This window comes from Lagopus muta, chromosome 6 (assembly GCF_023343835.1).
Source record: "Lagopus muta isolate bLagMut1 chromosome 6, bLagMut1 primary, whole genome shotgun sequence".
Lineage (NCBI taxonomy): Eukaryota > Metazoa > Chordata > Aves > Galliformes > Phasianidae > Lagopus > Lagopus muta.
The window spans coordinates 56,171,805-56,183,942 of NC_064438.1; the positions used below are offsets into that span (position 1 = coordinate 56,171,805).

The 12,138-nt window shown below is 40.9% G+C and overlaps 1 protein-coding gene across 6 annotated transcripts in view; it reads left to right on the top strand.

Annotated features, from left to right (window-relative positions):
• The first annotated feature begins 3 nt into the window (after window positions 1-3).
• WDHD1 (WD repeat and HMG-box DNA binding protein 1) overlaps window positions 4-12,138 on the top strand; it is a 33,778-nt gene continuing 21,643 nt past the window's right edge. For 3 of the 6 annotated variants that reach the window (XR_007377792.1, XR_007377793.1, XM_048949128.1), the window contains exons 1-8: window positions 4-110; window positions 679-767; window positions 2,244-2,355; window positions 5,183-5,334; window positions 7,052-7,163; window positions 7,461-7,511; window positions 9,881-9,976; window positions 11,678-11,770. Coding sequence is in view for 4 of the 6 variants with exons in the window: in XM_048949128.1 (XP_048805085.1) it covers window positions 691-767; window positions 2,244-2,355; window positions 5,183-5,334; window positions 7,052-7,163; window positions 7,461-7,511; window positions 9,881-9,976; window positions 11,678-11,770 (693 nt within the window). In the remaining 2 variants the exon portion in view is untranslated. Of the gene's footprint in view, window positions 111-130; window positions 376-553; window positions 577-674; window positions 768-2,243; window positions 2,356-5,182; window positions 5,335-7,051; window positions 7,164-7,460; window positions 7,512-9,880; window positions 9,977-11,677; window positions 11,771-12,138 lie in introns of those variants that run through there. The other 3 variants (XM_048949130.1, XM_048949129.1, XM_048949131.1) reach the window with 3 other exon arrangements.

Here is a 12,138-nt window from a genome sequence, read left to right on the forward strand (position 1 = left end):
GCTCGCAGCTCCGCCCCGTGTCCTGACGGCGCGCTGACGGAGCAGGGCCCGGCCCCGGCGCGGGCGGGAGCGCGGGAAGGCTCGAAGTGGAGGCTGGGACGGGCCGTGAGGTGAGTTGAGCTGAGCCGAGCTGAGCTGAGCGCGGCCTGGGCCCGGCGCCCGGCCTGGGGCGGGGGAGCTCCTGGTCCACACCCCGAGGGGCTGCGCGGCTCTGGGGCCGCTGCTACGGCGGTGAGGCCGCCTGAGCCTCTCTGTTTTCTTCCCCGTTTTGGGGTCATGCTGGGTTACGGCCCTATTGGGGTACAGCGCTTCCAGCCTCCGTGGGCGGGATTCCCCATCTGGGGCTCTTCCTAAAGACTTTTCACGCTGGATGTGGTAATGCCGAGCTTTTCTTTCTTTCTCTTTCTCTTTTCTTTTTTTTCTTTTTTTTTTTTTTTTTTTTTGGTGTGACTGTCATGTGAGGGGATGCTGCTTTTCTATTTGCTGTAGGGAAACGGGATTGTTTTTCTACTCGGGATAAATTTCACCTCATACAGAAAGAGCAAAAAGGGCCCCGTATATCAGATAAATCCCACGGTGAGGTATTAACTGTGCTTGACAGAGGTCTGTGCTTCTTCCTGTGATTCTGTGATTCTTTCTTTAAAAAAATTGATGTTATTTCCCACCCTTGTTAGACAGGGAAGAAGAAAAATGCCGTCAGCACAAAAGCCAATGCGGTATGGACACACGGAGGGACACACAGACGTGTGCTTTGATGACAGCAGCAGGTAACTGCCCCAATCCTAGAGAGAAGGGGAAAATATCATCATAAAAATCATTCCAGGGATGGGACACCTCCCTGCGAGGACAGGCTGAGAGCTGGGACTGTGCATCATGGAGAAGGAAAGGCCTCAGGGAGACCTGAAAGCCAGCTTTGGGTATCTGAAAGGGCTGACAGAAAGAAGGGGACGGATTCTTTAGTGGGGTCTGTTGTGACAGGACAAGGAGAAACGGTTTCCAACTAAAAGAGGGAGAGTTAGATTGGTCATAGGAAAGATGTTTTTCACAGTAAAGGCTGTGAAGCACTGGCACAGGTTGCCCAGAGAGGTGGTGGATGGCCCTGCAGACACCTGAGGTCAGGCTGGATGGGGCTCTAAGCACCTGATGGAGCTGTGGATGTCCCTATTTATTGCAAGGAGTGGGACCAGGTGGCCTTGAGGGGTCCCTTCCAACTCAAACAATTCTGTGACCATCTAGGGGATGGATGGTCACATGCCTATCTGTTGCTTTCTGAGAATTATCTCTTCAGCTGCAATACTGGACAGGTGGACCTATGACCTTGCTTGGTCTGGCACATCCTTTATTCGTCTTTGTTGAGAACAGTATGTGTGTAGGACATATAGAGTCATTAAGGTTGGAAAAGACCTCTAGGATCATCCATCACCCCCAGTATTGCCTACTAAACCATGTTCTTTAATAGTGCATTTCCATGCTTTTTAAGCACCTCTAGGGATGCTGACTCCACCACCTCCCTGGGCAGCCTGTGCCAGCACCTCACCTCTCTTTGGGATCAGTTTCCTATCCTATTCCTATTATGTTTCCTAATATCCAACCTGACTCCCCCCAGGTGCAACTCAAGGCCATTACTTCTCATTCTATCACTGGTTATCTCGGAAAAGAGGCCGACCCCTACACACACACACACACACACACACACACACATGTACAAGATCCTCTATATATTCTCTTCTACAGAAGTGATTTCATAGACTCTAAATGTATCTTGGAAGAAGATATGTTTGCATATGCTGTATGAAGTCAAAGCTATATCTATCTCCAGCAAACTTGACAGTTGAACACCATGTTAATATTTTTATGGTTCTGTAGGTCTGAAACGTGTGAAGCTTGTTAAACTTAAGTCAAGTGTGTGTTAACGCTCTTAGTTTTGCCCTCAGCTGCAAGGTAAATTTTCAGAGGTTTAAGAAGCAATTAAATGCTCAGCTGGCAGTGAAATCAGTGCTCTGAAAAATCCCATCTAGATCCTGGTGAGCATGGATTGATAAGTGAAGTTCAGTTCAGTAGTGCCAGGCCTAGCGGGTTCTCAGAAATAGCAGCACCGTGTTGTGCTACCAGACCTGTATTTTTTGTCATGTTTATTAAGTACAGTGTTCAGTGAATTATGATTCATATGTATTGTGTTGCAGTAAATAAAAAACAACCCACACTTTGTTTTCATTTGGTTCAAATCCTGTGTCTTTGAACAGCTGCATCGTAACTTGCGGCAGTGATGGAGATGTTAGGATTTGGGAAAACCTGGATGATGATGATCCAAAGTCCATTAATGTTGGAGAGAGAGCTTATTCATGTGCTCTGAAGGTATGGTAATTAACAGATCTGTTAAACTGTGTCGTGCTGATGTTGATATTTGTCTGTTGAGATACTGCTGGTGTTCTTAAGTGACGTTTACACGTAAATTGAGGTAATATCTGGAAAAGGCAAGAATGATATTGTGTGCAGCACATGTCAGTCTGTTTGTCTTCACATCAGTGTATGGGAAACAGCATTGAGTGGGGGTTAATCAGTGGCAGGTTTTGTTTAAAGTTGAGCATACCACCACTTAGTATCTTTGTGTCAGTGAAAATATTTAAGTAATACTGAAAACACTTTTCAAAAAGCCTCTAGAATTGCTGAATATTTTAGCTAAATGAAGTACTTTATGTAAACAAGAGTACTTCTAACAATTCATTTTTCACCATGTAGGCTTGTAGAGGAATTATTCATTATACTAAATTTCTGTAATGTTCTTTTTTTCCCCTCTCCCCTCACAGTCAGTTATAATTATTCCAGACTTTGATCTCCTTTTTGAAGAACAAACCAAGCAGATTAAACTCATTATTCAGTGAACTCTGTAGACTGTTTCAGTATTTTCTCACAATGTCAGTCACTAGAAGTTTCCCAGCAGTTTATGGTGCAGCTGATTCCTGCTCTTCTGCCCATCCCATCTCAGAGGCTCTGCACTGCTGTTGAAGGGTATATGAAAATAGAAAGCCAAGAGCTTGTTTTGTGTGGCTCTGTTCTGAGGTCCAGGGAATTGTAGTATTTGTTAATCAAAAAATTACTTTCCTGAGTCAGTGTCTGGTAATGCTTTGATTTTATATATATATATATATATATATATATATAAAATCAAAGCATTACCAGTATATATATATATATATATACTGTATATATATATATGTATATATATATATACCAGTGTGTATATATATATATATATATATAAAATTAATATATATATATATTAATAATTAGTTGATATTTAGCTCTCAAAATTGGTACTAGACCAGAATTCAGACATTTTGCTCCCCTTTGTCCCTTCCCCTCCCTTCCGAGTTGGAGGAGAACAAGATTTGTCTTTAATAGTAATTAATGTAAGAGCATACAGATTAGAGGCTCTTCTGTCACTTGGCTGACTTGTTCTGCTGTTTGAAGTATGGCCTGCTCTGTTTATTTCAATGCTAAGGCAGTTCCTTGTAGTGTATCTAGAAACTGTGGTTGTAAATAAGAAGGTAAATAAGTTAACTTTATAAATTTGTGTAATAGAAAGTAATTCTCTTTAATACTTCTTCATGTATTTAGCTTGAGAATTCTCACACAAATTCCTTTGTGTGCAATTATTCTTACGTTATGTTAGTAATAGAGGGTCCAAAATGTTGTCTTTATGGCAGAAAGGAATTCTAGAAGTCTCCATCTGTTCTTCAGGTATCATAAAATAAACTTTGCAGGGATAAAGGAGAATTTAAAATTGGTTTTCAACTCGTTGTGGTTTTGAAGGGGAGTCTAACAGATGAAATAAATGAGAATTCATGCAGATGTATGATTTTAAAGCTAATTGGTTTTCATCAAGTCACTTCCAGTTGCTCACACAAAGTGAGGGGGTTTTGAGTGAGTTCATCAGTGTCAGAAACGGTGAAAATTAGTGCTGAATACAGGAGGGAAACATCTTGGTTGTAATTTTTGGACATCAGTGGGAACAGTTGTGTGTTCTTAGCTTATTGGAAAGGACTTTTAGCTCTGATCTCTAGTTTTTCCTATTTTCTCAGGTTATTTAGCACTGGCTACTGCTTTCTTTTTCTTCAGCATCTTTACTATAACTTTAGGCTTCTTTAAAAATAAGAAAGAAATGCAGCATTTTTCAGTACGCTGCCAAAACTTGTTGCTGCATGCAAGTGAGGAATCATATTGTCACTTCAGCAAGACATGCTACTGTTCCAAGCTTAGGATAATTATTTCTTTGTTTTGCAATCAATTTTAACCTGGAATAATTTTTTAGTAGACATCTCCCTTCTGCTTCTGAAAAGGACAAAGCTCATGAACTTTTCATCTTTCCCTAGTGAAGTTTAACTGTCAAGTTTGGTCCAAGGCTGCCCTCTCCTGATGATGTAGCATATTGATCGACACAGGGTGCAACAGCCTTCCTGTTCTAAGAGCTTTTTTACCTATTTAAAAGGATGGGTTTTTTCTATCCGACTAAAGAAGAGCAGACGGTTCTCTGAAATTCATTAGTGACTTTTCAGGGTATTTGTTATTTTAGTGAATATGCAATTACAGAATCACAGAAGCATAGAATGGCCAGGGTTGGAAGGGACCTCAAGGATCACGAAGCTCCAATCCCCCACCAATGCAAGGCCACCAACCTCCCCATTTCACAGCAGCCCAGGCTGCCCAGGGCCCCATCCAACCTGGCCTTGAACACCTCCAGGGATGGACGGGGCATCACAGCCTCTCTGGGCAGCTGTTCCAGCACCTCACCACTCTCATAGCAAAGAACTTAAGTTGGAAAGATCTCAATGATGTAAATTGCCATATGGTTAACATAATGAATTTTAACTGTACTGAAACAACTGGAGTGTATTTCTACAGCACTGAAACAAAGAGAATCATTGTATTAGTTTTTAAGTAGTTGGGTTAATCTGAGAAAGTAGTAAAGTTGTTGTGCTACTCTGTATTTTTAATGGAAGAAATACAAGGTAAAAGAGTATTTCCCCCACTACTCTTGCTGTCACATGTCTTTTGGAACTATTAAAGTCAATCTGCCCAAATATTGGGAACATCAACTCATTTCTTTGGCTTCTTGGGCGTAAATGTAGTTTCACCAGTACATTTGATGTTGTTGCTTGTTTTTCTTTTGTTCTCTTTTTAGAATGGCAGATTGATCACAGCAGTATCAAACAACACTGTTCAGATACACACGTTTCCTGAAGGAGCTCCAGATGGCATCCTTACTCGTTTTACCACGAATGCAAACCACGTTGTCTTTAATAGTGATGGTACCAGAATTGCTGCTGGATCTAGGTAATGTGTGCATCATAAGGAAAGGCATTGCTGTTGTTCAGAGTGTGGCAGCTTCCTCACACAGTGATTTTTTACCCTGAGGTTATTAATCCACATACCTCTGAGGGTTTTAAAGTAATGTGTAATGCCTTCCAGGGAGGGTGGCAGTGGGGGAATGAATGAAAAGAACTGTTAAGCAGCAATTCTCTGGGAGGCATTTGATCCACTAAATAGTTTTAGGAAGAAAGTGTGGTGTTGTGAAATAATTCCTGCTCTTGAGGAGCTTTGAATGTTTTCAGCTTTCAGTCCTGTAATGCAGAAGCACAAGTGTTTGCCCACATGGATCTCACTGCAGCATCAAGGATTTTGTTACTGTGTGCTAAAGATAATGGCCTGTCTCATCAGCGTCGTAATGTGGCAAATGTATGTATGCACACATGCAGAAGTTGGCTGAGTGCTGATCTGATGAGCTTTTTAGGCACTGTGGCTAATCCAGACTGCCTGCTTGCTTCTCTGTTGGAATTTGTCCTCCATCCCTGCAGCAGAGATGGCTGAACGTTACATCTGCTGCCTGCCTCCTCGAAGTGTGAAGTGAACTAGAAAGCAGTTTGGATCGATGCTGGGCTGTAAAGCCTGGCAGCTGCAGAGCAGACATGCCAGCTCCACCAAAAGTGGGAGACTGGAGAGCTGGGGACATTAGCTGCTCTAATCTCTAAATCTGACAGAGATCATGAATTTGGGCTCTTTGCCAGTGCTGATTTCTGAGGGAACAGCTCTGCCCCAGGCTGTGACTTTGATTTGAGAGATAAAGCAGACAGCAAATTCCTTCTGCTTCCAAAAACTTTTACCCCCCAATCAGTACTTCCACAGCCTGATCAGGGCCCTCACATGAGATGCTGTAAAATTGAGCTCCCCCCTTGATGAGATCTTCTGTAACACACTGAAGGAGGTCGACAGCTGTGGCATAGGGAAGTACAGCTAAGAAGAATTGCTTTTGTTATCACATATTTCTCAGTTTTTCGGTGAAGTCTGTACACTTGAGTTTTGTGGCAGCTTAATGTAGTCAGAGGAATGGCTAATCTTATAAAATGAGTGCCTAAAATTAAGTTCCCCTGTGAAAACATAGCAGTGAAGTAGCACAGGGAACAGTACTGAAAGATTCTGACAGGAGCTCTTTGGCTTAGAAGTTATTAGCGTGGCTGCTTTGAATTCAACTGTAGTAATGTTTGTCGTTTTGGAGGAGGGAATAAAGTTTAAAAAAATGTAAATAAATGATAATAATAATAATAATAAATATATAGATCTGATACTGATCTTAATCATCTTGTTAACAGCTTTACAAGATGAAGCATTTGCTTTACCTTTTTTGACCAAGAGAATTATTTGTAATAAATGCAGGTTCCATTTAACAGGTAGTTCTTGTAAAGTCAGCTTTTGGTATCTAAGCACCAGTTTTCCCTTGAGTTCATAAAACACTGTGTTTAGCAGCTGTGTGGTCTGCATGTATGCCATATCTTCAACCATATTTCATGAACTTTCATTTGAATGAAAATTATCTTTTGATGAAGATAATCTGTCCTTGCTCTTATTGTAACAAACGTTCAGACTCTTCTCCTTTAGGTTGTTCTTCCCAGCAGATAACTGTTGTCCAAATTGATGTTTATTACTGTAAACAAATACTCTGTCACCATTGATACCAATGCTAATGCTTTTATCTCTGTGCCATTGTAATCTACAGTGACTTCATGGTCAAAGTTGTGGAGGTGGCTGACAGCAGCAAACAGAAAACGTTCCGAGGACATGATGCACCTGTTTTAAGCCTGTCTTTTGACCCCATGGATATTTATCTGGTAAAAACACTTCCTTGTTTATTTTCTACCTTGAATTTCCTTTTCCCTGTGAGAAAAAAAAAAGAAATATTTGTTGAGTGAAATGAACAAACAAACAGAACCAAGTGAGTGGGCACATAAATCTTCATTGCAGTTAACTACTGAAACTACTTGGAATTACCAAGGTGATTTGACAGAAGGTTTTAAGTCTTAAAACAGTTTAAACAAGGAGGCTTTCTTTTTAAAAGTGCTTATGCATTCTATATCTGAATTGTTGGTTATAGCATTTAAGTTCATTTGCAAAACTCTCTTCCATAGGCATCAGCAAGCTGCGATGGTTCTGTCAGAGTATGGAAAGTGGAAGATCAGGTAAAAGGCATTCCTTTCTGAGTTGAGTGTTTCATGGAAAAACAGGGATTTCACAGGCAGCAAAAGGAACTGGACTGAAGTAACCCTGCTGGAATAAATGCTGCTTATCTTTTTATATATTATCAGTAACAGCTGACAGCACTTACAAAAACTGTTTATATAGGGGGGTTCATATGCATGTAGAAGGGCAGCTATACTCTAAAACACCTGGAAGAAGGCATGCTGGATGTTGAATACTGGTTTTTTTTAGTAAGAAATTTGAGTGTACTTTATAGAATGCTTTTATCTATTTCTGGGAGAAATTCTAAGCTGGAGCATGAAATGCTGCCTGGGCTCTGGGCTGTTATCCTGTGGAATCCCTGATTTTTTTTCTGTCCATCTTTCTTAATTGGCCAACATCGTGTATTTTGTCCTCAGCATATTCAAAAATAACCCTCTGTGCAAAGGTAACAGCACTGGATGCCTTTTTTCCTTAGAATTACAGAATCATAGAGTGGTTTGGGTTAGAAAGGGCCTTAAATATCATCTAGTCCTTACTCCCCTGCCATGAGCAGGGATACTAGGGTTTCAGAATATCATCTGTTCCTTTCAGGGTTACAGAGTAAACTTTATGCTAATAAACTGTTGTCTAGGTGTGTTTTGTTTTCATTTACCTTTCCTGAGCTCTCTGTGAATTACCAATCCATTTTCAGACTGACTAGTGGCTTCTTTGACTTGGGTTTAGGAAGGGATTTGGGATTCACATGCCATGGTCTCTTCTCACTTGTGACAGGATGAGGGGAAGTGGCCTCAAGTTGCACCAGGGTAAGTTTAGGTTGGCTATCAGGACAAACTTGTTTACAGAAAGGGTTGTTAAGCACTGCAATGGGCTGCCCAGGGGACGTGGTTGAGTCACCATCCCTGGATGTGTTGAAGAACCGTTTTGGTGTGGTGCTCAGGGCCATGGCCTAGCAGTTAGGGTAGTATGGTCAGGTTGTGGTTGGACTTGATGATCTTTAGGGTCTTTTCCAACCTGGGCAATTCTGTGATTCTGTGTTCAGTGAGATGATGCCCATTTTCCTTGGTAGAGGTCTTTGTGCAGTGGTGCTTTCATCTCTCTTGCTCTCTGCCTATGGCACACAAACCTAGTTTGCCAAGGACTCAAGGTTCAACTAACTGCATTTCAGTCTTTTTTATTTGTGGAGATGGGGCCATGTTGTAGTGAGTCCAAGGCTATTGAGAAAGGACTTGGTATGCTGTTTTTTAGAAACAATCAAAAAACAACAGCAAAAATAATCCATTGCAAACTTTACAGCAATTTTTCTCACATAAGAGGGGTGTAAATCACAGACTGAAGAACATAATACTTAAGAATTACAGTCATTGGGCTCAGCTTAGCAATATTTATGACAAATAGTTCAGGGCATGTAAGAAATAAGATTTGGTGAGCCTGCTGTCTCTGCTGGCCTTGCAGTCTAAGGAGCTTGAGAAGAAGGTTTCAAGTGAGCCTATAATAAAGCAGTTCTGCATATACATATGGGATTGTTTTTGCTAAATGCCATTATTGACTGGACGAAGTATCCATGCAGAATTATTCCTGTAAGTATAATTAGGAATGTACTCTGCTTGTGCAATTGCTACTTTTTCAAAGAAAAACATACTTCTAATGTGAATTTCATACTGACAGTGGGTGCCTTTTGGGGCACTTAGGCTAACTGTGTCCTGGGGCTGTGGCAGTGATGTATGGCATCTGTGCTGTAGGAGAACTTAGCAATGCATTCATCTTTACATTGCTGTTGTAAGATTCAGGCTGCTGTGTGTCACCTTGCTGCAGTCAGTCTGGATTTGACAAGAGGAGTTTGGCCAGATTTCTCTCTTAGTAACCTAAATGTGTGAAGCTCTTTTGTTCTGTACGTCATTAAAAATACTTTTGCTGTGATCTTAACTCATAAGTACTTGCATTGTAATTAAATATTTTCAGGTCTACATTGGCAAAGTATTTTTCGGTCTTTTTGGATATATATATATATTTTTTTTTAAGGAGTAGGTACTTGTATGAAAGAGGTTATTTCAGTTCTAAAAATTATATGCCTTTTTTCCTTCTAGCTTTTTCCACAGAATCACAGAATGGCCTGGGTTGAAAGAGACCTCAAGGATCACGAAGCTCCAACTCCCCACCAATGCAGGGCCACCAACCTCCACATTTCACAGCAGCCCAGGCTGCCCAGGGCCCCATCCAACCTGGCCTTGAACACCTCCAGGGATGGACGGGGCATCACAGCCTCTCTGGGCAGCTGATCCAGCACCTCACCACTCTCCTTTCAGGCTTTTAAAAATACAGTAGATTTTCATAGAACTGGAGAACTCATTTTTGAATATTTTGTTTTCAGACATGCGTGACAAACTGGCTGCTGCTGCAGAAATGTAATGATGTGATAAATGCTAAATCCATATGCAGGCTTGCCTGGCAACCTGGCAGTGCCAAGGTAAGTGACAGATTGTTGTAGCCACATCTTAATCCTTCGTTTCTCTTTGTACAGTAGAACTCAATCCAGGCAAGTCCAAATTCCAACTCCAGAGAGTAAGGAAAATATTTGGGGTGAAGTTCACTTTTAGGAAAAACAACAACTTGGAAGTGTTTGCTCGCTTAAGTGCCAGACTGTGTTTGGCAGCAGTCCATCTGTCAGCCCCAAACAATGTTGAACAGTCACACTGTGCTGAGTAGGAAGGAACATTGTGCATGAGGGAAATGACCTAATTGTTCACAGCAGAGCGTCAAAGGAGTTCAGTCTCTCTCTGGGTAAATTTTATCAATTAGTAATCTTGCTTTGCAAATGTCACTAAAGTAGTAAACTATTCCTGACTTAGTGGATGGTATCCCAGCCTGTGGTAGGAAGGTTGGAACTGGATGATCTTTAAGGTCCCTTCCAACCCAAACTGTTCTATGATTCTTAACTGAAGAACAGAGTTAATGCTGCTGTGGGTAATGGTGGTGCTGACGATAGTACATACTATGTATCCAGTGACTGTACGTGTGCTGATGCAAGAGCACTATGTACAGATCACTTAGCACAAATAGGGTAAGGAGGAGGGAAGTTTGCATAGCTGTGTAGATGTCTCTGTATCATATAACCTAGAGCACACCTGCCCCAGCTGGTAACACAAAGGAGAGAGGAGCAGATAGATTCAAACCTGTATGAAATGAGGCATGCTGCATCATACTTCAAGTAAAGGACAGAGAATTGAGCAAAAGGTGGTAATTTGGGAAAAATTGCTTGGTGGCTTTTGTTCTTGCCTGCTGTCTGGAAGGATGAATAATAGGTTCTGTCATACTATCGACATTCTAGTATGCAGGGTCTAAGGAGTGTTTTCCAGTAGTTTCTCAGAGTTCTGACTTGAATAATCTTCTATTTCCCCAACTTAGCCTTTTGTGAGCAGTGTCTGCATGTGTCCACTCTCTGAAATACCTAGCATTATGGATTACTGTTCTGTGGGAGCCAGAATGTCACTTAAAGCACAGGTTACTTTGTACACATATTGCATAAAAGCACAGACTTCAGTGTTTACACGACTTCACTGTCACACAAATGTCACCAGCTGCTTCACTCCTATTACACAGCAGATTATTAGAAATCTCTTTAAAACAAAAATAAACAAAACCAACTAACACACAAATCCCATGAAGTAAACAGGCAGCAACAGCTATGCAGGCTTGCTAAATACCAAATGAACTATTTCAGGAACGAGCTATTCAAGTAAGGTTTATAGAGGAATTGTCATCTGATAAGAAGAGGGATGGGGAGGAAAGAAGAGGGAGAACATAAGATTTGTGCTCAGAGCACCAAAATTTATTTATGCGTGTTTCTTAGCTGTTACATAAATAGGAACTTAGAACCTTATGTTGCAGCTGTCATCAGTTTTCTGCCAGAAATAAATGAAGATTAAAATAAAAACAAACATTCTTTGCTGTGTTGCATATGAAAAGCATTGAAGAACCTTGTAATTCAAGATTATTTCAGCATTCTTTACTTTCTCTGTTGGTATTGCTAGGATGCCAAGTGAACTGCTGGACATGTAGGCTGACACTGCTGTAATACTTTTGAATGAAGAAGCTATGCTTTTTGCTTGAATGTTTTCTTGAAAGATAACTTGTTCTAAATTACCTGATTCTTGTTTCCTTTCAACAGCTGCTGGCAATTCCTGTAGACAAAGTTGTTAAACTATACAGAAGAGAAACCTGGGATAATCAAGTTGATCTATCAGATACTTCCATCACTCAGGTAGGTACACAAAACAGCTGCTTGCTATATCTTCCATACTCTCAAGTGTTCTTCAGCTAGAAATTTACCTTCTGCATAGGATTTTTTTCCCTTCCCACTTTTATTTCTGATCCTATTAACTTGATGTCGGAAACCAAGGCAAGAGATATTAGATGAGTGTCAAACTTGTCTATGTGTCTCTGTTTTTTGTCATGGGTTGTTTGACATGGTTTGTATCACAGCATTTAGTGACAGAAGTTGAGTATTCTGAAGGAGAGTAAGTGTGCTGTCTTTAAAGAATGGTTTTGCTGGGAACTTGGCAGTTGAAGGCAGTTCTAGTTTGGGAAGCTGGATGTGGTTTGCTAAAGATTTTTTTTTTCCTTCTAGAA